General features: G+C 39.7%; 4 protein-coding genes across 11 annotated transcripts in view; 1 reads left to right on the plus strand and 3 right to left on the minus strand.

Moving 5' to 3' along the window:
• LOC108627989 (tubulin polyglutamylase TTLL4) overlaps nt 1–13,839 on the minus strand; it is a 131,425-nt gene extending 117,586 nt beyond the window's left edge. For 5 of the 8 annotated variants that reach the window (XM_018029623.2, XM_018029622.2, XM_026816124.1 and 2 more), the window contains exons 1-2: nt 13,727–13,802; nt 12,608–12,673 (exon numbers count right to left, since the gene is read on the minus strand). The gene's annotated coding sequence lies outside the window, so the exon portion shown is untranslated. Of the gene's footprint in view, nt 1–12,607; nt 12,674–13,181; nt 13,280–13,726 lie in introns of those variants that run through there. The other 3 variants (XR_003389564.1, XR_003389563.1, XM_026816122.1) reach the window with 2 other exon arrangements.
• Nucleotides 9,868–12,339, plus strand: LOC108627991 (enhancer of split mgamma protein). Its single transcript, XM_018029630.2, has 2 exons — nt 9,868–10,724; nt 10,902–12,339. Exons 1-2 carry the CDS (start codon nt 10,650–10,652, stop codon nt 11,448–11,450), a joined length of 624 nt encoding a protein of 207 aa, XP_017885119.1. The 5' UTR covers nt 9,868–10,649; the 3' UTR covers nt 11,451–12,339.
• A 5,910-nt stretch (nt 13,840–19,749) lies between the features above and the next one.
• LOC113464709 (mitochondrial 2-oxoglutarate/malate carrier protein) lies at nt 19,750–20,876 on the minus strand. Its single transcript, XM_026816138.1, has 5 exons — nt 20,695–20,876; nt 20,471–20,604; nt 20,189–20,359; nt 20,023–20,122; nt 19,750–19,954 (listed from the first exon to the last, which is right to left on the minus strand). Exons 1-5 carry the CDS (start codon nt 20,874–20,876, stop codon nt 19,750–19,752), a joined length of 792 nt encoding a protein of 263 aa, XP_026671939.1.
• A 519-nt stretch (nt 20,877–21,395) lies between these two features.
• Nucleotides 21,396–22,033, minus strand: part of LOC108627982 (IQ motif-containing protein H) — a 4,290-nt gene continuing 3,652 nt past the window's right edge. The window contains 2 exon segments of the mRNA XM_026816139.1: nt 21,396–21,665; nt 21,745–21,943. Coding sequence (XP_026671940.1) covers nt 21,396–21,665; nt 21,745–21,943 — 469 coding nt within the window.

Genomic DNA, 22,033 nt, shown 5'->3' on the forward strand with positions numbered 1-22,033 from the left:
TTATTAATGTTGACAAAATCCGACCATCCCAGCGTCGAAACAGCGAACTTTTGGCAAAAAATTTCATTTTTCCTTAATTACTCCTAAACCGTTGAATCTACGGGAAAATTGTATAGGACCTTTCTTGTAGAGGACGACGAGATCTACAATTTCTGTATAAAATTTTTTCGCTAGCATTAATAGTTTACGAGTTATGGACGAAAAACGAAAAAACAGTTTTTTGCAAATTACTCGTTAACTATTGAGGCTAGCGAAAAATTTTTACATGGAAATTGTAGATCTCATCGTCCTCTACAAAAAACGTCCTATGCAATTTTTCCGTATATCCAACGGTTTGGGAGTTATTGGCCAGAAACAAAAATTTGGAAGAAATTGAAGGGGTACCCCTTGGAAAAATCTCAGAAAAATCGAAAATTTTTTTTTGTTGTTTATTATTAGCAATGTTCTTCCGACATCTGATTTCTTTTTAAAAAATGCGTTTCTAAAGTGCATAAACTTTTGGGATTAACTGTATAGCCAATATATCCTTAAAATTAAAACTCATCGGTCATGAAGCGAACTGAGCCAAATTAATGTATGTTCTATCATGTCCAGAAATAATCTTTCAATAAATAAAACCGCTATTCGTTCATGTTAATACGTATACTTTAACCAAATTTGGGTGACACGGTACTCGAGATATTAAATTCCGAAACGATATCGTCGAGGGATAATAGTGTAGAGCTTCAGAATTAATTGAAGATTACCGTACATCGATAAGCGATTTAATCGTGAAAGGAAAGTTTTCCTAAAGAACTCGACCTCCATCAATCACGCCTCTTTGTCAAGAAAGTGTCGTGGTACCAGACGCGCGTGCATTCGTGTACTGATAATGAGTGTCGCGACTCGCGACGACGTGCAGTAGGACCAACAAGCGGAACGTGTCGCATACCGTGAAGCGGGTTCTCGATCGCATCGAGAATAATTAGTCCCTGTATAAACGAACCAATTAATCACCGTCGGCCGCGATTCCGAACCGAACTCTGTAGACATCGAACCATTTCATTTACCGACAATCTACCCATACATCAAAAGGTTTCACTGTCATGCACACGTTTTATCCGACTCGTTGCACTTCCCATGAATGTTCGTAATATTTTCCAATTAATTTCACGTAACTTTTGATGTGCAGTTCGCTTGAGATACCTTACGTATATTCATATCACTTAGCTGAGACATCCTTTTGACGTCCTACTAGAAAAAACTGTAATTAAAGGTGCCACGTTTCCCAGCTGAAGTAGAAATCGTTATTTACATTAACAAGTACACGTACGAATGTGAAAGCGGAATCGCGTGCAAGAGTATCGAAGGGGAACATCTTAACGATTTGTACATCCCGCATGAATCAGATGCTTACGGTATGGTCGTGTCAAATGGTATCGAACCAGGAGAAGATAACGATCGTAAATGGATTCTGATTCCACGAGTACCGGGTTTAATTTCAATACAAGATTGACCGGTTATCCGGATAACACTGATACGCACTTCAATTCAATTATCGCCTCCGCCTCGATGTAATCAGAACTTTCTTTCTGAAGAAGCGGCAGCCATTACCGAAGCGCACGTTAATGCATCGAATTAATCTTTTAAAAGCTTTAAAAGTCAATTAAGAGATCGAGTATGTTACTAGATCGATTACTATCAATCGCTGCAAGCCTATTCTGTTCCGTGCGTAAAGACAATCGGCAATATGAAAATCGATCAGTTATTTAATTTTTGCACAAACTAGTTCACTTCGAGCCGAGACATCCGCAATGCAATTAAAAAGTCTCGGTCAGAGATCGTCGTTTTAGCGTCGACACCTTGCAAACGAGCGTGATGTCACAGAGAGGACATTAATGCAGGTATACGGCAGATTTAATTAACAGATAAATACGCGAAACAAGCGCAAGGCTTGTTAAAGATCTTTCCAATGTCGTTACTTCATTATTTTATTGTCATTCAGCGAATAACGGTGGCAAAAAGGGCGTGCTATAAGCATAATCTATTGACAAGAACCTTTCCATTTCCGATACAATGAAAGCGACACATTTTATATTGCCTGTTCTTGTTATTCGAATATTAAGTCTTTAAAAACGGGACGATCTCGCCATGAAAATATAATTAACGAAACTCTCCTAGTTATGTTTGTATTTATTAACCACAGACCGAACGCATAAATCTTATTGAAATACAGTGGCGATATTAAAGTTTCATGGGTTATATAAACGTGAGATAAAAATTTAAATGCTAACAAGAACCACCTGGATATAGCGCGTCAAGATGTATCACAGATATCGGACACGAACAGAACCCATACACGTACACAACTAACAATAAGATGACGTTATAGAAAAATGAAATCATTTGAAAGAGCCAGGCGTCATTTTTCTTTCAAATTCTAGTTTCGTGCAAATAATTCAAATAACTACACTCAATCAGATATCAACATTTTATAAGCAACCAACATTTTTAAACGTGCATGCATATGTAAGTCAGGCTTATGGAGAAGAATTAAATTGTATACGAATGTGCAAAGGAAAGAATGTCTTTCAATTTAGACATAGTATGTGAATAAATGTTCTTGAAAGTGCTCATTATACGTGTATGAACAACAAGAATAATTTACGACTGGTTTTCATTCCTCTGATAGTTCTACACTCGTAACTGTTATCGATAAATAACGTGCAGGAGTTTAACGAGCCGACAATTACGTATCATCCGAGTGTTCTCACGTGAAAAGTGTCCATTATACTTCTTTTGGATATACGTTAATGCCACTGCATTAAAGTGACTCCAAATTAGGGATTCCCAATTCCGGTAAATGAATTACACTCCCTCTCGTGTAATAATTACGAGACGAATTACTGATTTTAAAAGCATTTGTCATTTATGGAATATTAATAGAGGAAAGTCGAGCTATTTCAAAATAATTTCACTCGTCCATTCATTTTCCGGAGAATTTAGGTTTGTCACTATGGATGTGCATCCCGGACAATTCATCCAATCAATTACTAACCACATTGCATGAATCACCCAGGATGCACATACGAAGTGAACAATCCAGATTCAGATCAAAGGATGTTACGGTAAAAGTAAAGGATATTTATTCTATCTTCAGGAAGTACTTATTAAAATGCTCTGAATTTTGTTTTCGATTGTACTTTAACAAGTGTTTCCCTGAAGTCTTTCCTTTCATAATTGCTCTAGAAACGGCAAAAAATGTGAATCACGGATTCAGAAGATCGGCCTCGGGAGCACATATTTCCATAGCCAGCCAAAAATAAAACAAAAGAGGACGAAGGATAGCATAAAGAAGAAGAAAGAGAGAAAGATCGTGTTTCGATATTCCCGCGAGTCTGACTCACCTCGTGCCAGCACGTGTTCTACCTGCCCGCCTTCGGAGGATCTCTCGGTTCCTCGCATCCTCATCTCCCACCTCCTCTACACACGTGCTCACGCGTGCGCGTACACACACGAGGAACAATGCGTCTCTCTCTTTCAACAGAGAATTCGCATATATCCTCGATTTCCATTTCATTCCTTACCTCTCATTCTCACCCTCTTCCCCGGTCCGAACCATTTCGTCTTTATTTCTGACGTATGTATTTTAATCGTGCATCCTTGTCGATCGCGCTCCTCTCGCGAACCCTTCCCTCCTGCTCTTCTTCTTCTTCCGTCAAACCGGAGGAACTCTGCCTCCGGTAATCCTGTTTCTCTCTGACCCTGTTTTTCTTCTCTCTCTCCCTGTCGCACCCGCCGCCAAAAGCGGAGCTCTCTTTTCACCGGCCGGCGTGTACTCTCGGCTGTCCTTCGAGCCGCTCCGTTTCTACACGCGTCTTCGTCCTCGTCTATCTCATCGGTATTCGAAAGGTTCGCCCCGGAGCTCGTGGGAAAATGAGGCAGGTGGTAGTTAGATCTCTGAGTCCAGAAACGAGAGATGTGCCTCTCCGCCCGGCAGCGCCATTCATTCGTACGGGCACATTATACGCGTCGGTGTGCACGTACACGCGCGGCCCCCAGCACGCGAGTGTGCGTGCCGCGGACCCGTGATCTCGGAGGACGTTGCGGGCCGAGTCAGGTAGAGATAGTGTTGTAAGAACCGAACGCCTATCGATGAGGGAGCCGGGTACATATTTTTGTCCGATGACCGAAACCAGAACCAATTAACGGGCGCCCCTTAACGAGAGCTTCCGGCTCGATTAAACGACAAAAAGAGTCACGGCCTCGACTCGGAGACGCTTTTTTACAGACTTGTCGCCATATTTACTCGGTTAATATGTACGTAAACTATGGACGATAGGTGGAGGAGTGCAAGAAGATTTATACACGCGCATACTGTAACCTGAGAAATTGGACTCGCATAAGCGAAACTGTTCCGCGATATTTATGCTTAATCGGTTTACCATAACTGCTCAGGGATTTGTAATTGTACCCCCGCATTGAACCGTAATCGCCGTGGATTGGCTCGATCTGCAGTATCGATTTATGACTCGAATTTCAGGGCTCGATATTACCTCCTGACGTCTTTATTAACCCTTCCTTTCGCGGAACCCACTTCGTATGCCTAACATCGAGCGCTACCGGATGAATGAAACGGAAAGTATTCCTTGTTATCAACGCCGGTTTTCATATTGGTACGCATTTCATTTTCACATTATCGCGTGTGATATAAGAACTGATGGCTGAGAGAAATGCGTACATATCCGCGCGAAGAAATGAAATGCAACAAACCCGCATGTAGCACAGCGTGAAACGCAACGTACACGTACCGCATTTCGTGCAGTCATCGCGACGACTTCCTTACAAGGACTCGTCTCAATTTCGAAGGAAATTATGAGCGGCGTGAGTCAACTCGGTTGGAATTTCGGGATAAGAAACCACCACGTCTATCAAACGTTTATACCTGCGCACGTATCCGGCGTAGGTGGTCCTCCTGAAGGCTGCGTCACGGTTAACGTGAAACAGCAAAATCCACCCTAATCTCTCGACGATCGACTAACGAAAAGAGACTGTCTACATCCTTTGAATTTGCAGATGATTTTTAACAATGAGCTGCTCGTATCTCTAATAAACATTTGACTTATAGTTTTCTATCTGATATTTATAAAATTGCAATGAAACGATGAATTCTCGAAAAATTCTCGGATATTAGCGATCGACTAACGTGTGCAATTTTCGAGTAGAAAGTGTTGGAGCAATTTCTTTGGAGCGACGTAAACCAGTCAGGAAGAAAAAGAGGGTCTCGATATCGTTTTATTCGTACGCTACCGGCAATTTGTACCGGGCATCATTTGCCGTGGGTGGAAAAAGAGGAAAAAAGAGCGAGAAACAGACGAGAGAGGGTCTTTAATTTCCAGTGTCTCAGACCCGTGCTCGACACAATGCACCCTGTCCCTTTTCAGCCTCGATGTCCTCCCCCTTCGGACCCAGAGACCGGCTGCGTGCTATACGCGTGGGAAAACCGAGCACGTGCGCAATCTTCAGCCTAAGACCCCACAAAGAACGCCTTTGGGGTCCTATCGGAGCCACTTCCCCCTTCCGAGACGCCAGCCAGCAGGCCTCCTTTATCGATTTTAACTTCTAACCTGACACCGGTTCATTTGCATTTCTCACCAAAACATTTGGACTCCTTACTCACGTTTTTAGTAGCCTCGTTCTTTGCTCAGCTTGCGGCTAAACTAATTGTAGCGCACCGAATTTAGCCAGTTCCGACGCTCTAAGAAAACGTTCTTTAATCGTAACGAGAAACGATAAGTGGGTGTTTACAAATCAATTTCAATAGGTGGAACGCGAAACAATGCGGGACGAAAAAATTCTCAACAACCGAGTATCGAATATCCGACACAATCAATAAGCAATTCGCTGACTTGATGCTAACGCGATGCACGTGGTAAACGAGTACTCGATTCACGTATTTGCATTTAATGCTTGAAATTACTCGGTCGATGAGCGCGTGCCTACAAATTTCTTAATACCACCCAGACACAGCTGTATCAAAAAAAGGGAATCAAATTTCAAAACGTGTATCACAAGGAGCCTACGTAAACAAACCACATCCTCCACCCGATTAGTACTATTTTGATTTGGAAGACGAACAAAGAGGTGGAAGGTCAGAGGAAGCTAGGCGATTCAGGTTTTACCGGAAGGTCCTGCGGAAGTAGAACGAGGTCGCTTGTATGAACGTTCGTATACGGAAGCGATGACGTGCGTCGGTATTGTGAGCGTGTGCCGCGAAGCGGTAGCATTCAATTAAATAGGAGGAAGGGCCAGAAAAGGCCATTTAAATAGGGCGAAGTGCACACGGCGGCGTGTGCACACCGCACACGCCGCCAGGTGAACTCGACACTCCGTGAGAATGCTCTCACTTCTCCTCCTTTCCTTCCTCTTGATCTTCATGGTTACTCTGGCCCGAGCCAGTAGGTCAGAAGGTCCGTCGTGTTTGCGTCGGGAGATGTTAACGGCACACCATGCAAATTTCCACCTCGTCTAAACGCGAACTTTCCGTGAACCGCACGTGTTCGCTTTTATTTATTGCCTCTGAATTACGGCTAATTGTAAGTTATGAACAGACCTTATCCAACGGCATAAGCAACAATTAAAGATAGAAAATTAAGCATACAGTACGAGCCAGTAAAATATTTTATAGGCAATAACGTGGTGTTCAATGGTTCCATAAAATAAAATTATGTACCAATTAGTTATATGAATTTATTTGTATATTTCGTGCAATTAAAATGTACTATTGCCAGACTGTATAATAGTATCAATGATCAGTGGAAATTTTTGGATTTTTCCTTTCTTGGAACTATACATTCACTCGGGTCTCTAATATCTTGTCCGGGTTTAATAAGGAATGAGGCAATAAAATTACTTTTTATAGATCGACTTGGAACCTTCCCGGAATTAGGCTATTTGTTCTTGTATGACATTAATACTCGGGACGAAATATGGGATGATCATGTAATTCGAGAGGTATTTCCAGTTATATTTTAACTTTCGTTTCTCTGACAAGATTTACAGCTAACAGTGGAAATAATAGAAGTCATCAGGTGTTCGTGGCCCTTCAAGAATTAGTTAATTAAAAATTAGGGAATTCCATTTCTACGCAAATGAACATAAACGGCATTTGAAAGATCAACGAGAGAATTTTCAAGAGTATGTCGCACGGAGGCGAGGAAGTCTCACGTCCAATTATTATTATAAGTATCCATATTGTTATCTATCGTACAACCCCTAATGCTCCCCTTCGCGTATTGTACAGCCGGAAATCGACGCGTGCGAACCGATGTCGCGCAGGGGTTAATACTCGAGAAGGGGATCATGATTTCGTTGGCACGAGCCAAACGGCTCGCGACATATGTTCACGAACAGCTGATGTACTTGCTAATAAGCCTGGCTCTCCCTCACTCCTCTTCCAACGAATAAGAACAAACGATACCGCGGGACATGGGAAACACGGTTATGAGAAAATATATGACCCTCGCATCTGTTTCAAATATTGATATCGATATTGAAATCGTCATATAGATAGGTACCGTAATTTATACTGAATTTATGAATTGTCTCTTGGTTCTCGTATTTGTCCCTGTTGTATTTTATCAAATTGACATTTGAAGACTTTTTGATTGACTGCAGACGTTAACTCGCGCGCGCTGCCTCGACACGTGCGTGCGACGTTCGAAAGCTGAAACGCACGTAATCGCGCACGTGTGCTAATCGGGACGTTGAATGAGGTTTGTATTAGCCACCGACGCGTTCGGAAACGGGACCTCTGGCTGCCCGCCCAGATCGCGTAAAAACAGCGAACAATGAGCGGCACGTGAGAGGAAGCTGACTTCGTATCGAGCCGACACGTGGACGTTTTAATGAACTGTCACTGATCACGATAGTCCTCGTGAGACGGAATTGCCTGTTACGTCACGTTACACCGTTTCCACTTCGATTCGGATAACAATTTTTCATTTCGTTGCACCACAGAAAAAGCATACAAAGAAATCGTGTGAATCTCGGAAATCGTTGAAATAAAATAGAAAGCAGGAAAACGTTAACACGTGTCGCGAGCTTGGCAAGCATTACAGAAGGCCATGCAGAAGGCAAACGATATTTCGGTGTGATTCACCGTCGATCACACGAGCGGCCGTCGCATTGACAGTAACCGAAAAAAAAATTCACGTTCCCACCAGGTCTCGATTTTTTACATTAAACCTGGAATATGATCACTTGCTGCGAAACATCCCTAAGACTTCGCCGACCTATCCGACGGTTTCCACACTTTTTGCTCGAAGAAACCACCTAACGTATAACGTTACAATTACGATTTGCATCCAGAAGTAGACTGATTACACAAATGTATACAAACACGGAGAGGGACTATAAATTGCATTTCACGGTGTGATCCGGAGTATAAGACAGATAAACAAGCGTAATTGGATAATCTGAATTTTACATGCGGACAGTTTGAGGGAGAAGGGAGATACGAAATGAAACTGATAATCAGAAATATAGCAAAACGCGGCATAAGCTTCTCCCGCAGACATCAGGCTAATTGGAATCCGCTGCATAGTAAACAAGAGAATCAGAGGGAGGATGCTGGTCATCGCTGAGCGGAGAATAAGAGCACCAGGCGCGTTCCACGGAGGTGCCGGCGTCGTTAGGGACACGTGCAATTGCTCGGCTCAAGGGAGCAGCGAAAAACGACGAAGCCAAGAAAGGTATGGACGCGGAGGATAAGAGGAAGAACAAGAAGCAGGCGACTACGAAGAAGACGAAGGATGGCTCGTAAAATCGCGGTAGCAAGAAGGAGGCGGCCGGGCAGGCGAGGACTGAGCCAGGAGGAGAGAAGGATGAAGCCAACATGCGTAATTATTCGGTGCGAACGATGTTTAAGTGCCCCACTCGCGGAGAAATAAGCGAGGTAGTTGGCAGGAAGAAGCGACCGGGTGAAAAAAGAAAAGAAAGACCCGGAGGGGGGAAAAAAGAGAAGCCTCGGAAAGGGAGAAGGATAGGGAAAGATTGGAAGGGGGTACGAAGGATATAATTCAGCAAAAGGCTCAACGAAATTAGTATCTGGAAATGCTTCCAGCGACCGGGGAGACGTACACGTGATATTCATTCCAGGCGATGACTATCCGAAGTGAAGGACGATCTTAAATACGAGCGAGATTAAACCTCGATCCGAATAATATCGCCGAGCTAATTTCCATTAAATCTCAATGGATCAAAATGAAAATGCGAGAACGCTCCCATCGTCCCGTTCATCGAGAATTTAAAATTCTAACGTTTAATACCGTTCTCTTTTAAACATTTTGCGATAAATCTTAGATAACAGCACTTATCTGCGATGAATCAGAAAATGCTATATTGAGAGTATTGGAGTCCGCCGTCTTTAGTCAAGGATTACACGGAGCGGAACGAGGCTCGCGGACCGAATAAACGGTTAATTATCGTGTTCGATAACGTGCTCGCTCCGTCGAAGGTCCGCGCCCACGCGACAACCATAATAAACGATTCATCACATCCTTTTCATAACGTCAAGTTCATGCAACATTCATCTCCCACATCCGCGGCGCGTCTCTCACGCGCCGGTTAAATACGCGGCTGAGGATGATTAATCAATCGCGAGGCGGGAGGAAGCGGGCGCGGTATCGTTTCGCGGTAGCCATGCACACGCGTACCGTGATTCGGTAACGTGTAACTAGTGGGATTACGATCGGGAGAACGCCGGACTTGTGCCCAGCACGCTCCACGATATTGCTCGGCTCGGACGAGGACAAAACTATAGATCGACGCGGGCGTGCGGCGAGGACGGGATCACGATAAGAAGACGTAGCACGAGTGTGTCGTGTATGTATGTACTGGCCGCCTCGGGCAACTAGAATGGAAAAAGGAGGAAGACTAGACGCGTGTGCGAAACGAGAAAGGATACTGTTCCTTTCTCCGTCGCTCGCTCCGGTTCGCGCAGTGAGAAGGAAACTAAGGAGAGGACGTCGATACCCTGGGTCCTTCCGTATGAGCTCACGTTCGTGAAATAGCAAGTCTTTCAGGAGCGAAGAGTGAGAGAGAACGAAAGAGAGAAAGAGAGGAGAACGTTAAGCCGTGCATACCGTGGCACGACTACCCGAGGAGGATCAGAGGAGGTAAGAAATACGGGCTCGGACGGTTGGAGAAACGAAGACGAAGAAACGGTGACGATGGCTTGGTGTGGGCGCGTGTCTGGCAGCTGCCGCTTACAGGTGGTGTGCTTGCTTGGGAACCAACCTCTACGGACCGTTCCCACGGAAGGCCAGTTCCCCACTAAGGTCCCCGACTGCAACCCCTCGCCCCACCATGCCGATGGGTCCTTGACTATATAAGCCACAGCCTCGCCCGACAGCCACCATAATCACGGTGATCGTTCACGAAGTTCGAACAGGAGACGTGTCGGAGTATAACAGTACGATACGTTTCCTTCGAATCGAGCGAGCCACGCGAGAAAATAGATCAAGTTCAACGATACTTCGTATCCACGAGAATAGCTGTGTGCACGTTAGAAACGTTCAGTGACATCGCGACAAGCGAATCGTTACGCAATCAGTGAAGTTTCGTTATCGGTGTGTGAGAAGCTACCCTCCGATTTAAAAGGATTAATCATGCAGATGCACGACCAGATCATGATGGTCGATGGCCAGGAGCAACCGATCTCCAGAACGTATCAATACAGAAAGGTAAGCGTCGTTTAAATTCCGACAACTCGAATACTTGCATAGCTTCACCTTTTCTTCTATAATAAAGAACAATTCTAATCTCGTTCGAAGCATTATTAGATTCACTGAAATTCTTTCGAAGACTCATTTCTATAATAAAACAAGTAGCTATAACGAATTGTTACTTTCAATTTACAGGTGATGAAACCTATGCTGGAACGCAAACGTCGGGCTAGAATCAACCGCTGCTTGGACGAGCTGAAGGACCTGATGGTCTCAGCTCTGGCCGGCGACGGCGAGAACGTGGCGAAACTAGAAAAGGCCGACATCCTCGAATTGACCGTCCGCCACCTTCACAAGCTGCAGAGACAACAGCGTCTGTCCGCAAATCCGGTGATCGACGCGGATCGGTTCAGAGCCGGGTACACGCACTGCGCTAACGAAGTCAGCCGCTGCCTAGCCGCGACTCCGGGAGTGGACGTCGCCTTGGGAACGAAACTGATGACCCATTTGGGTCACAAATTGAATTCGATGGACAAGACCGGTCCGTTGACGATCCACGTGGCCGCGCCGCAATCCTCGCCGTCCTCGAACAGCGACATCAGCTCGGACGAATACTCGATGCCGCTCACCCCAGCGTCCAGCCAACCGTCTCCGGTGAGAACGGACATTGAAAGCATGTCTCAGACCCATCAGGGTCTCCTTCAAGTCGCCAAACCGAACGAGCCTATCTGGAGACCGTGGTAATCGAGGAGATCGAACAATTCCAACGGGCAAAGCCATCGTACCCGGTTAAACGAAGCTCTCGAGCAAGTGGATTCAAGAAATGATCGTCGATCCTAAAGAGAATCCATTCTGTGAGGAACGTTTACCGGTGTTGCAATTTTGTCTGTGATTCGAGCGGAAGATTTCGCTCCTGAAGCTGAGGACTTCGCGGGATCCTCGATATTCGTCGAGAGATTCGTTCCGCGAAATTGGCGGCAAGAAGATCAATTCTTGCACCGCCTACACGATGTGCAAACATGTATTCTTCGAGGATCGAAGATGCAGAAGAAGACGAAGAATCATGGACTCTAGAATTTCTATTTGCTCAAAATACTTCGGAGTGAAGGGAAAAACGGAGAAAATGTATCGGAATAAGTTTTCATTATTGTCCTAGCGTCCTACGGATATATTATGTATTCGTTGATTGAATAAGGTTGTAAGAGTTGGGAACAACTAAGATCTCGATGTAAATACGTTGATATGTCGCGACTGAAGCTTTAATTTACTTCACGGTTAGAGTTTTGTATTGTTTATTACTTTTATCGAGAATTTTTTATTTTGTCCACTTTTGGCGCGAGAATATCGTGTGAACTTGTAGGATACTCGCATCAACCACGGCACGAGTTCGCGCCTAAATCAATACAAGAAAGGTCTCTTCTCGCGCCAAAAACGTTGTTACGTCCCCTCGGCCTGATAATGTCACAGATTTGTATATTTGACAAAAATTAGAAAATTCCAATTGCTGTTGTAATTGTCAACAAGGATAGCCGAGCAGAGGATGTTGTGATAGAGAAACAAGTACCTGTGATATTTACTGTAGACGTAGGGAAATACTAGATTTTTAATAAATACGTTTCATTGATAAATATTATCTTGTGAAATTCATTCCACTTATTCATCCCTGCCCATCATAATTACCTATCGACTAAGCATTTCGTGCCCTTCAATCACTTTTCAAAAATTGCAAGCACTTAAGTAAATTGCTAATCATCGGTAATTATATTCTTTCCGGTATAACAAAACATTTTTCATTATAGAAAACAGATTACTAATCGCATGCACATTTCGTGTTACAAAGTAAAAAAATTATGCCAATTAGAATTGGAAAGAAGAAAAATTAACATTTGACAAGTACTCACTCTACACAGGTGTTACTAGTCTCAAAGCCCGAACATTCCTTCACCGTCACTGGTCTTCCCGTTCACCTGAAACATCAGAAATCATTCTGTTAACACAAGTAAAGGACAAAAGATCTATTATTATTAAAACATCAAGATTACAAAATATTTCTTAAAAATAAATATACGCCAATTTCAATTAGTACAGTTTTTATTTTCAGCAACTAACATTCGAGTTATTAAATCGATATTAAATTAAATCAAATTTCTGCATCGACTATTATTAATTATATAATTACAATATCTTTTACGAGACTGTACTATTTCTCGACATGATATAACTATTTTTCTTATCTTTTTATTTCTCCACATCGAATTCCAACATATTTTTTATAGTTCAGTATACTTCCACGTTATTATAAGTAACAAAATTTTCGAGGATGTACTTTGAATATTTGCATATTATTAAAAATGTTCTAATCCAAAGAATACAAAACAAAAGAACTCCAACGTTAATTTATTTCACTTTGCATAATCAAACGCAATACATTTTCGTAATTCTTATTACTCCAATCACAAATAACATGAACAATACCTGCGATTCTATCCACGATTCTTCTTTTAATTTCACGACGTTTTAATTACGTAGAATCACAAATTGTAATAAGCACATAGATGCTTCTAGTTAGTCGTCCAAACAGGAATTAAAATCAAGATATACTGTAACGTGTTACTTAACGCCGCGATGCGTCGACAAATCTATGCGTGCGGGAAGGGTTAGGTTAGTATTAAAAACAACTCCGATTCGAGTTACACGTGCTTCGAACAGGAAATATCTACACATAGATAAACGTAATTACTCTATCAACGTTCTAACCTTGCTCGTGATAAATGACTCTTATCAATAAATACTAATTCGCTGTATCAAGGTTAATTACACGACCTATAGTTTATTGTAGTAGCATTGGCGGTAAGTACATGTGCGAGCGTCCAGTAAATAGAGACATATTTCGAAGAAATACGTTGACACACGGGGAAATTTTTAGATATGAGTCAAAGGGCTGAATCGAGGATATAATGGATGAAGGTCGGGTGGACTTTAGAAAGCGGTGAACACTTTTAAAATACGATTATACTCACTTTTCCAAGAAAGAGACCCGCCACTCAGCTGTAGCACGTGCTGTCATCACAGGTGCACGACCACGATCACGCTAAACGGTCATCTTGCGGCCATTCCGTGAAACGCTTCAAACGGAGACATGCGAAAGCTAGTCAAATGAAATCTGTATTGATTGCGAATATATTTTATACGTTCAATAAAGATTTTATCATTAAATTTCGTATTACAGGCATTCTATTTTTATAATTCATAGGACTTGTAAAGAATATTTATGTCGATAGAAAAGAAAATGATTTTGTTCGGATAATGTAATTTTCATAAATATAGAGTTTTTTGATTGATTACCGTGCTTTCATCATTTTGAAATATCATCTATTTTATTTTTAAAGAAAATAAATATACAATGCATAATTACAGAGTGAACACTATCTTGTTAAGATGTTTAAAATTGTAATAGTAAACTAATTTTTATACTAATTCCATACAAAGTCTCTTCTTTTATTCTATAAATCGGCATTTTCTTCTAAGAAAACATAGAAAAGATAACAAAATATGAGAAATATTCATTATACATACGAATACACATGAAGATGTATTATTCCTTAAAGCTATAATACTGAAAATAAAGATCAGTAGCGGGAACATACTTCCCCTCGTTTATCCATCATTACGTAGGATCATTCGGGTGATCGTAAAAAGGAGTAATTCCTGATCTCAACTTCCCACCCTCAGGATTGATCATCGTGAAATAAAAATGGCACGATAATTTACATGCAAAATACTCTTAAAAGCGATTTCAATACAATTTGAAATCTTAACAAGGAGTAAAAATCTATTTAATTATTAACACGATATTTTAATATATAAATAATAAGAAGAGGGTCTTCTATATTCGTATAAAACGTAGTAACTATTTTAATGTAACAATTGTCTTTTAGAAATACGTAATCATACGTAATCCTACTCGCTGAAAGTATCGATACGATTTTTATTGATGATTTCACGCTAATTTTTATGAAAGTTGTAAGATTCCTTAAATTATATCGATCGTTCCCAGTTGAGTTTCCAAGACAACGACTGCACCATGGGAAGTTATTTGCCGTACCAATCAACGAAATCGGGCGACCTGTGTTATATTTCTGTCTAATAGTAACAGTGTCATGTACAAATTATAATTATGGTGTTAAATAAAAGTCAAGTATTAACGACCACTAGGCATAATGGCAAGGCAAAAAAGTTAACGAAAAATGTTAAAGTACGTGTGTACATGTGTTCTATTATCAAATACTCCATTTTCATTATATGTTCTTTTTTTAATTAACGTTAGAACTCGACTTACTTCACATTATAAACTAGTCTATACATATACATATACAATGTACAATTTATAACTATACAAACTAAAACTAATTTATTATAATTTAATTTTTCATAAGAGAACTCCTCGTTGCTTGCACATGTTTTAGATATCAAAAGATGTTGTCGAAACGATTACTCCAGAAAGCACAGAACTTGACGTTAATAATATTTCCGCACTGTGCCCGGATGAGAAAGGTGATGAGACTGAAACAAATAAAAATGAAGTGGAAACGCAAAAAGAAGAAAGGACAGTGACTTCTGTTAAAGAAGTAATAAATCTCAGATATATTACGGAATAATAAATGCAAATTATGTGATAATTGAACAACTTTTATTCGATAATCTACATATGTGTTTACAAGCTTTTTGCGATAATGAGGTATGCGGTTTTTATTATGGCAGGATATGAAAAGAAGGAGGATAGAAGAATTGTTAGCTAAAGAGAGGAAGGCTGCAGAGGAAAGAGAACGATTCGTGAAGGAGGCTGCGGAAAGGAAAGCAGCGGAGACGGAGGAAATAATAAAACAAGCGAAACGGTTTATTCTGTACAAAAAACCAATGTGCAGAAGAATTAATCAAGCTCTTCTTGTCTCTGAGGTATTAGTACAAATTATTGCATGACAAATTTACACGACGAATACAGTTGAACGTCGATTATCCGAAGAGTCACTTGTATATACGAGTTTCTCTCCCAATTTGTCCAAATAATATGTAAAAATCAACGTTCCACTGTATAAAGATTTTATCGAACTCGTTTTGATTTCTGCTCTTGAGGTTTGGTATTACTTATTGCCGATTCCGATAGTGCTTTAGAGAATTGGATGCGCAGTTGAAATTTCGAGAAACTCTTAAACAAGTAGATAAAGATGAGGAGCTTGCCTACGTGAAGCAGTTAAAGGAGGATGTAGCGAAGTACGAGGAAGAAATGAAACAGAAAGCAGAGCAACAGTTGGAAAAACAAAGGATATATGCTGCCGAGTTAAAGCGGCAGTAAGTTTTCTCATGTGTTTGACAATACTATAAATGATGCATAATTTTCTCTTTTTTTAAGAATCGAAGAGAACAGAAATGCTGTCGAGACAAAAGAAAGGGAAGAATACGAAGCCGCGAAGCAAGATCAAATAAATATGAATAAATCTTTGAAGGATGTGAAAGAATTCGAGGCCCAACAAGTTTGTCTTCAAAACTGCACTGCCATACGATAATTATAATTCTCATGACATACATGTATAAAGTAAAAATTATGTTTGTAGTTGGAAGAGAAGAAGCAGAAATTGAAGAAATTTTTTAATGATGCCATAGAGGAGAAGAAGGAATACAATTTGAAGCTCAAGTACGAAGACGAGTTTGAAGATCGAGCAAATGAAATTTATCGCAACGCTAAACTACGAATACAGAAGCTACACAAATCGTTAAGACAGAAAGAGCAAGAGGAAAGGGAGAAGCGATCTCAAGCGATAAGTAATAGAATTTTATTCCAAATTGTACACCGCTTAAGAAAAGTAATTTACATATTGATAATTAATTATGTTTATAGCTGAGCAGTTCCGTTCGTTTTTGATAAAAGAATCGACTATGGAGGAAGAAATATTGAAGAAAGCTCTGGAAGAGCAGGAGGAACAATATCAAGAACAACAACGAATAAAAAAAGAACGAAGGACACAAATGCGGAAGGAGATAAATGATTTTCGATTAGAAACGATGGCTATGAAAGCGAGGCAGAGTCAAGAGGAAAGGGAAATGAAAATGTGGGAAATGTTGCAAAGATTTAAGAAGGACGAATGTGACAAAAATCGCGAGGCCGAAGAACGGAAGGAGGAATGGGAGAGAAAGAATAAATACGCGAGCTTATTGAAACAAACTATGGTATGTGATTGATGCAATTTATTCTGCATTTGAACGGTTACGATTTTTCTGTGTATTCTTCTAGACTGAAAAAGAAGCTGAACGCAAACAAGAAAAGCTCGACGCTGATGAAGCTACAGATGTAAAAAAAATTACTGAAATAGAGAATCGCAAAGTTCTTGATTACGCTGAAGAAGTTATAAACGAATCTAAAGGCGTGAGACCGCTGTATCCAATTCTTAAAGCTGTAGAGGTATATAAAGTGCATGATACGACATTTAGTTAAATGAAATTAGTCTAAGGAGGAGAACTTTAAATTATAGGATTGCAAGAAGGAAATGGGTTTGATACCACCTAGAAAAAGGGAAGAAAGAATTGCTACAGAGCCTAAAAGAAAACGGAGAGTTCTCAAATGTACAAAATATGTTCCCGAAGAAAAAATCCATTATTTGTAATATTAAAAACGAATGTAGATTGCATGTGTCAAGGATTTTAGCGCTTATTCCTTATCACTATTGATTGAATGCCTGGTATTCAAATTTTGGAATCATACCGTATTCTTACGACTTTGTAAAAACATATTTCGTATCTTTATGGAAAGTATACAAATAAAAAAATATTAAAGTTTATTTCTGTATTTAATTATTATAAGAACAAGTCTTAATTTAAAATATTGTAATTTTTATTACACGTCAAAGATCGCAAATTATACATTAGTTTTCCTATTGTATATACACAATGCGCATTTATTGCTTATTTAAAATCAATGCTTAAATGAATATGCAGCCTAATTATTTGGCACTTGTTCCATCTATGATAACTCGTTAGATTCTGTTTGATTAATATCAGTTAGATTCACTCAGTTTTAATCGTTTTAATGTCTGTCATGTCATAAACGTGTTTGTCCCGTTTAAATGTTTTAGACTTATTTTATTTTATTTTGTTAAGAATATTTATTTTTATGAGTCTTTACTTTTGTAAGTCGCTCGTTAGAAGAAGGAGTCACTCAAGATTTGATAAATGTAATATACAAATGAAATAACACCTGTGGTTGAGTAAAAGTAATTTGGCGATCCAGAAACCTTCAAAATCTATTAAAAATGTCTGATAAAGAAACCCAAGAGAAAAAAGCCCCTTTAAAACCACTCCCTCGCTTATTTACCTTTGCAAATGCTGGTACTTCGGGGTAAGTAAATGACTACAATAGGTTTCACTTTCATCTACTTGCACCACTATATATTTCAACCAATGTATCTATACATGTATTAAATCTATGTAATATAAATTATGCATGAACAGTACATATCGTATATAATGACGATTGTCGCTGTTGACTTTTAGAATGGCAGCAACGTGTGTAGTACATCCTATGGATGTGATAAAGAATCAAATGCAGGTACAAACGGAAAAGATTTCAATTCTTGGTGTGATCAAAAAGGTACAAAAAGAACAGGGAATTTCGAAATTCTATTCCGGTCTTACTGCTGGTTTGCTACGACAGCTTACGTATACTACCACGAGACTTGGTATCTATAACACGCTTCAAGATGAATGGAAGTAAGTTATTACGGAGGTAATTTCATACGTTTTCTTTACAATGTACAGTAGTCAGTAAAATTTACTACACACAGGCGCAAGCATACTGGAAAACCCAGTTTTGGTGTATTATCACTAATGGCAGGTACTGCGGGATCAATTGGAGCCTTCGTTGGTACTCCCGCGGATGTTGCCCTTGTGAGAATGACGTCCGATGCCAGATTACCACCAGGTCATTGACAGGAACCACGCTGTTAAAGAGTGAAATTACTCTGTTATATTTTTTTGTCTCGAAAAATTCAATCTCTCCTTTAGGTCGAAATAGCGTAATTAAAAAATTAATTATAGCAGTTTTAACGTATCGTATGTTACTTTATTAGAACAACGAAGAAATTACAAAGGCGTATTCAACGCATTCACGAGGATATCAAAAGAGGAAGGGGTTACTACTCTTTGGAGAGGAAGTATACCGACGATGGGACGCGCAGTAGTCGTCAATATATCACAGCTTGCAACATACAGCCAAGCGAAATATTTGATGTCCAAGAAATGTATTTCTAACCGTCTGATAATTCTTCCAACTTTTATACTAAATTGTGTCTGCCAATTTCAGTTCAATTGAAGGAAGGCATCGGTCTACACTTTTGTGCGTCAATGCTCTCCGGGTTCCTCGCTTCCTTTAATTCTATGCCTCTAGATGTGGCAAAAACGAGGTGAAGTGGCGTCGATTTTACAATCATGCATTTCTGACCAATTGCTACTTGTTCTCTTAAGAACATGTTACTTGAATGTTGCATGTGTAGGATACAAAACTTGAAGACTACAGCTGGAAAACCACCAAGTCTGATACCAATGATAATACTGATAGGAAAGAACGAAGGCATACCGGCACTTTGGAAAGGTTTCTGGCCTACTTACTGTCGAATTGGTCCACACACGGTTTTGACATTCATAATTAACGAACAAATTACGAAAAAGTTTAGGCTATACATGTATACGTAACAAATGAAGAACTTAAGGCTTAGAAAATTTTCGTGATTAGTCACATGTATAATATATGTAAATGTCCTGTACAAAAGGAATTTGTTTACGGAGTAGAATTAAATGAAATATAAAAAATAACTAAAGTTTATTCATTTATTGAATTATTATCATCTCCTGTCTTCTGGCAGGAAATTGCATAGGACCATTCTTGTATCCGACAACTAAAGCTACAAGTTTTATCTGAAATATTTTTCATTAGGACCAAGAAAAAGAAAATGAGTGAACAATAAAATTTTGAATACTACGAATATTATTTATTTTATTCACTTCGAGCTACAAACAGTGTGAAATATCCATGTCTTAGTCCGTCTAAACATATTAAAGTAACTACGGCATTAGGCGCTGCTCTAGCATAATATGGTAAAAATCCGCGCCACAATGCTGGAATTCCTTCCATCTTTACTATGTGTATCAACACTTGCAAGATACCTGGCGGTTTCGCCTTTCCAGACAAACTTTGTATTCTACAATAATTATTGCTTGTAAATAAAAATTTGTAGACCATAAAAACATATAAAACTCTATCGAATACCTAGTTTTAGCTAAATCTACAGGAAGTGATGTTAAAGACATCACTAGTCCTGATAGCATTGCTGCCATGAACGAAAGTACTACACCTTCTTGAAATAAACCTGAAGAAATTAAAATAACACGTAATAATTGAAGTCATACGTAATAATTTTAGTCAAATGTAATACCTGTATCGATTAACATTATCTTCACTTTACTATATGTGCCTAATTGCGATCCATTGACAATCGCTGCTCTTGTCATAGTTGGCACAGCACCTCTCCATAATCCGCGAAGACCTTCCTTTCTGCCGATGTCAATTACGCCGGTGATAGCGTTTCTGTAATTCCGACGTTTCTCTAAAAATTCGTCCCTCGATTTACGCCGCCGTTAAAATTATAATATTGCTCCTTATTTTTACAAAATTCATTTAGTACACTTCACACTTGTACAAAATATCGATTATTCACCTGGAGGTAATTGTATGTCACTTATCATACGAATCAAAACCACGTCACTCGGTGTACCGACGAACGCGCCCACAACGCCAGACAACATTCCGATGCCAATCATTGAAAGATAGTTTAAATGGCCGAAATAATTTCTAAATTATCAATTTTAACTGCTATACGTAAAACATAAGATAATTGAAGCAGCACACGTATTACTTGATTAAAGCGCAATGTATGCTTACTGGCCTAAATCGTATAACGTGTGATACATTCCGAGCCTCGCAGTAGTATAAGTCAATTGCCGGAGCATAGCGGCGGTCCAACCGAGGTAAAATCCGCGGAAACCGACTTCGCGGTAAGTTCTGCCTATCGTTGTGATCAAAGGCGTCTTCGCAATTTGCATCCGTATTTTAACTACATCCATTGGGTGCGTAGCAGTTTGCCCTACGCAGCTATTTCAAAAGATTAATAAATGATACAAAGCTTTGGGATTCGAGTCTTTTCGCAACGCATTACGAATAAAGAAATTAGAATTAATGAAGTAATTACATTAGAAAAATATGTATGTGTATATTTTTTTAGTTTCTTACCCAGATACTCCGCCAATAATGAAATTTATATGAGTAGGTATCATGTTATCTTGCTTAACTAACAATAACATGGCATCATAATGTAAATCTAATTGTGACGACGGACGCATTGTTCCGAGGTTTCTTCATCAAATTTCTCGATCACTTTGGAATTAACCTGCATATCGCTTTTATAACTTCTGAAGTTGGCATTCGTTGAAAATTAGTTTTTCATTTTATTTCTGTCAACTAATATGTAAGAGCATAGAGGACGGTAAATATGAAGATGAATTAAAAAACACGTCGTCGAGTTAAAAATTTATTTTATTTATACATATTTCGATTACAAGTGATACATGTAAATTATACATGATTTAATAATACGGTATACATTTGTCGGCGGATAAATTCTTATAATCGAGCGAAAGTTTCGAAAATAGATCTATAAGAGCCGGTAAATTCGTCTCCGTCTTCCTTTTCGCTTTATTCATCAGAATTTTGTGCAATTTAGACAGACCTTTGTGTACCATAGATAACGTGGTGGTCATGTTTGAAGTAACAGCTACCATTGTACCGAATTTCCTAATTTCACCATCGTGCAGAACTATGCTCGACCCTTGCCGCTTCTCTTTGTCGTATACAATCTATAAATGACATACAAAATTATAATAGATTTCATTATGTCGTTAATTTGTGTTGGCAAAGGACAATAAATGGACACACATCGCATTTTTCAAATATTTCTCGTAGACTAGACCAGCGAAAAGAGGAAAATTTACTGTGATGCAACTGAGTAATAGCCACTGCATATCTTTCTGCAGTCTCGTTCCAATCTGGATTCTTATGAGCGAATAAAAAAGACGATTTCTTTCTATCCATTTCCAGCGTCGAAATATCGGCCAGAAATTGATCCTTCTGCCAGCTATAATAATTTTGTTAAACACAATTGGTATTTCCTTTTTATCATTATTTATTATTATTAAGGATGTATTGGCTATACAGTCCATCCCAA

The sequence above is a fragment of the Ceratina calcarata genome, unplaced genomic scaffold (genome assembly GCF_001652005.2).
Source record: "Ceratina calcarata isolate Rehan_Ccalc_2016 unplaced genomic scaffold, ASM165200v1 scaffold49.2, whole genome shotgun sequence".
NCBI classification, from domain to species: domain Eukaryota; kingdom Metazoa; phylum Arthropoda; class Insecta; order Hymenoptera; family Apidae; genus Ceratina; species Ceratina calcarata.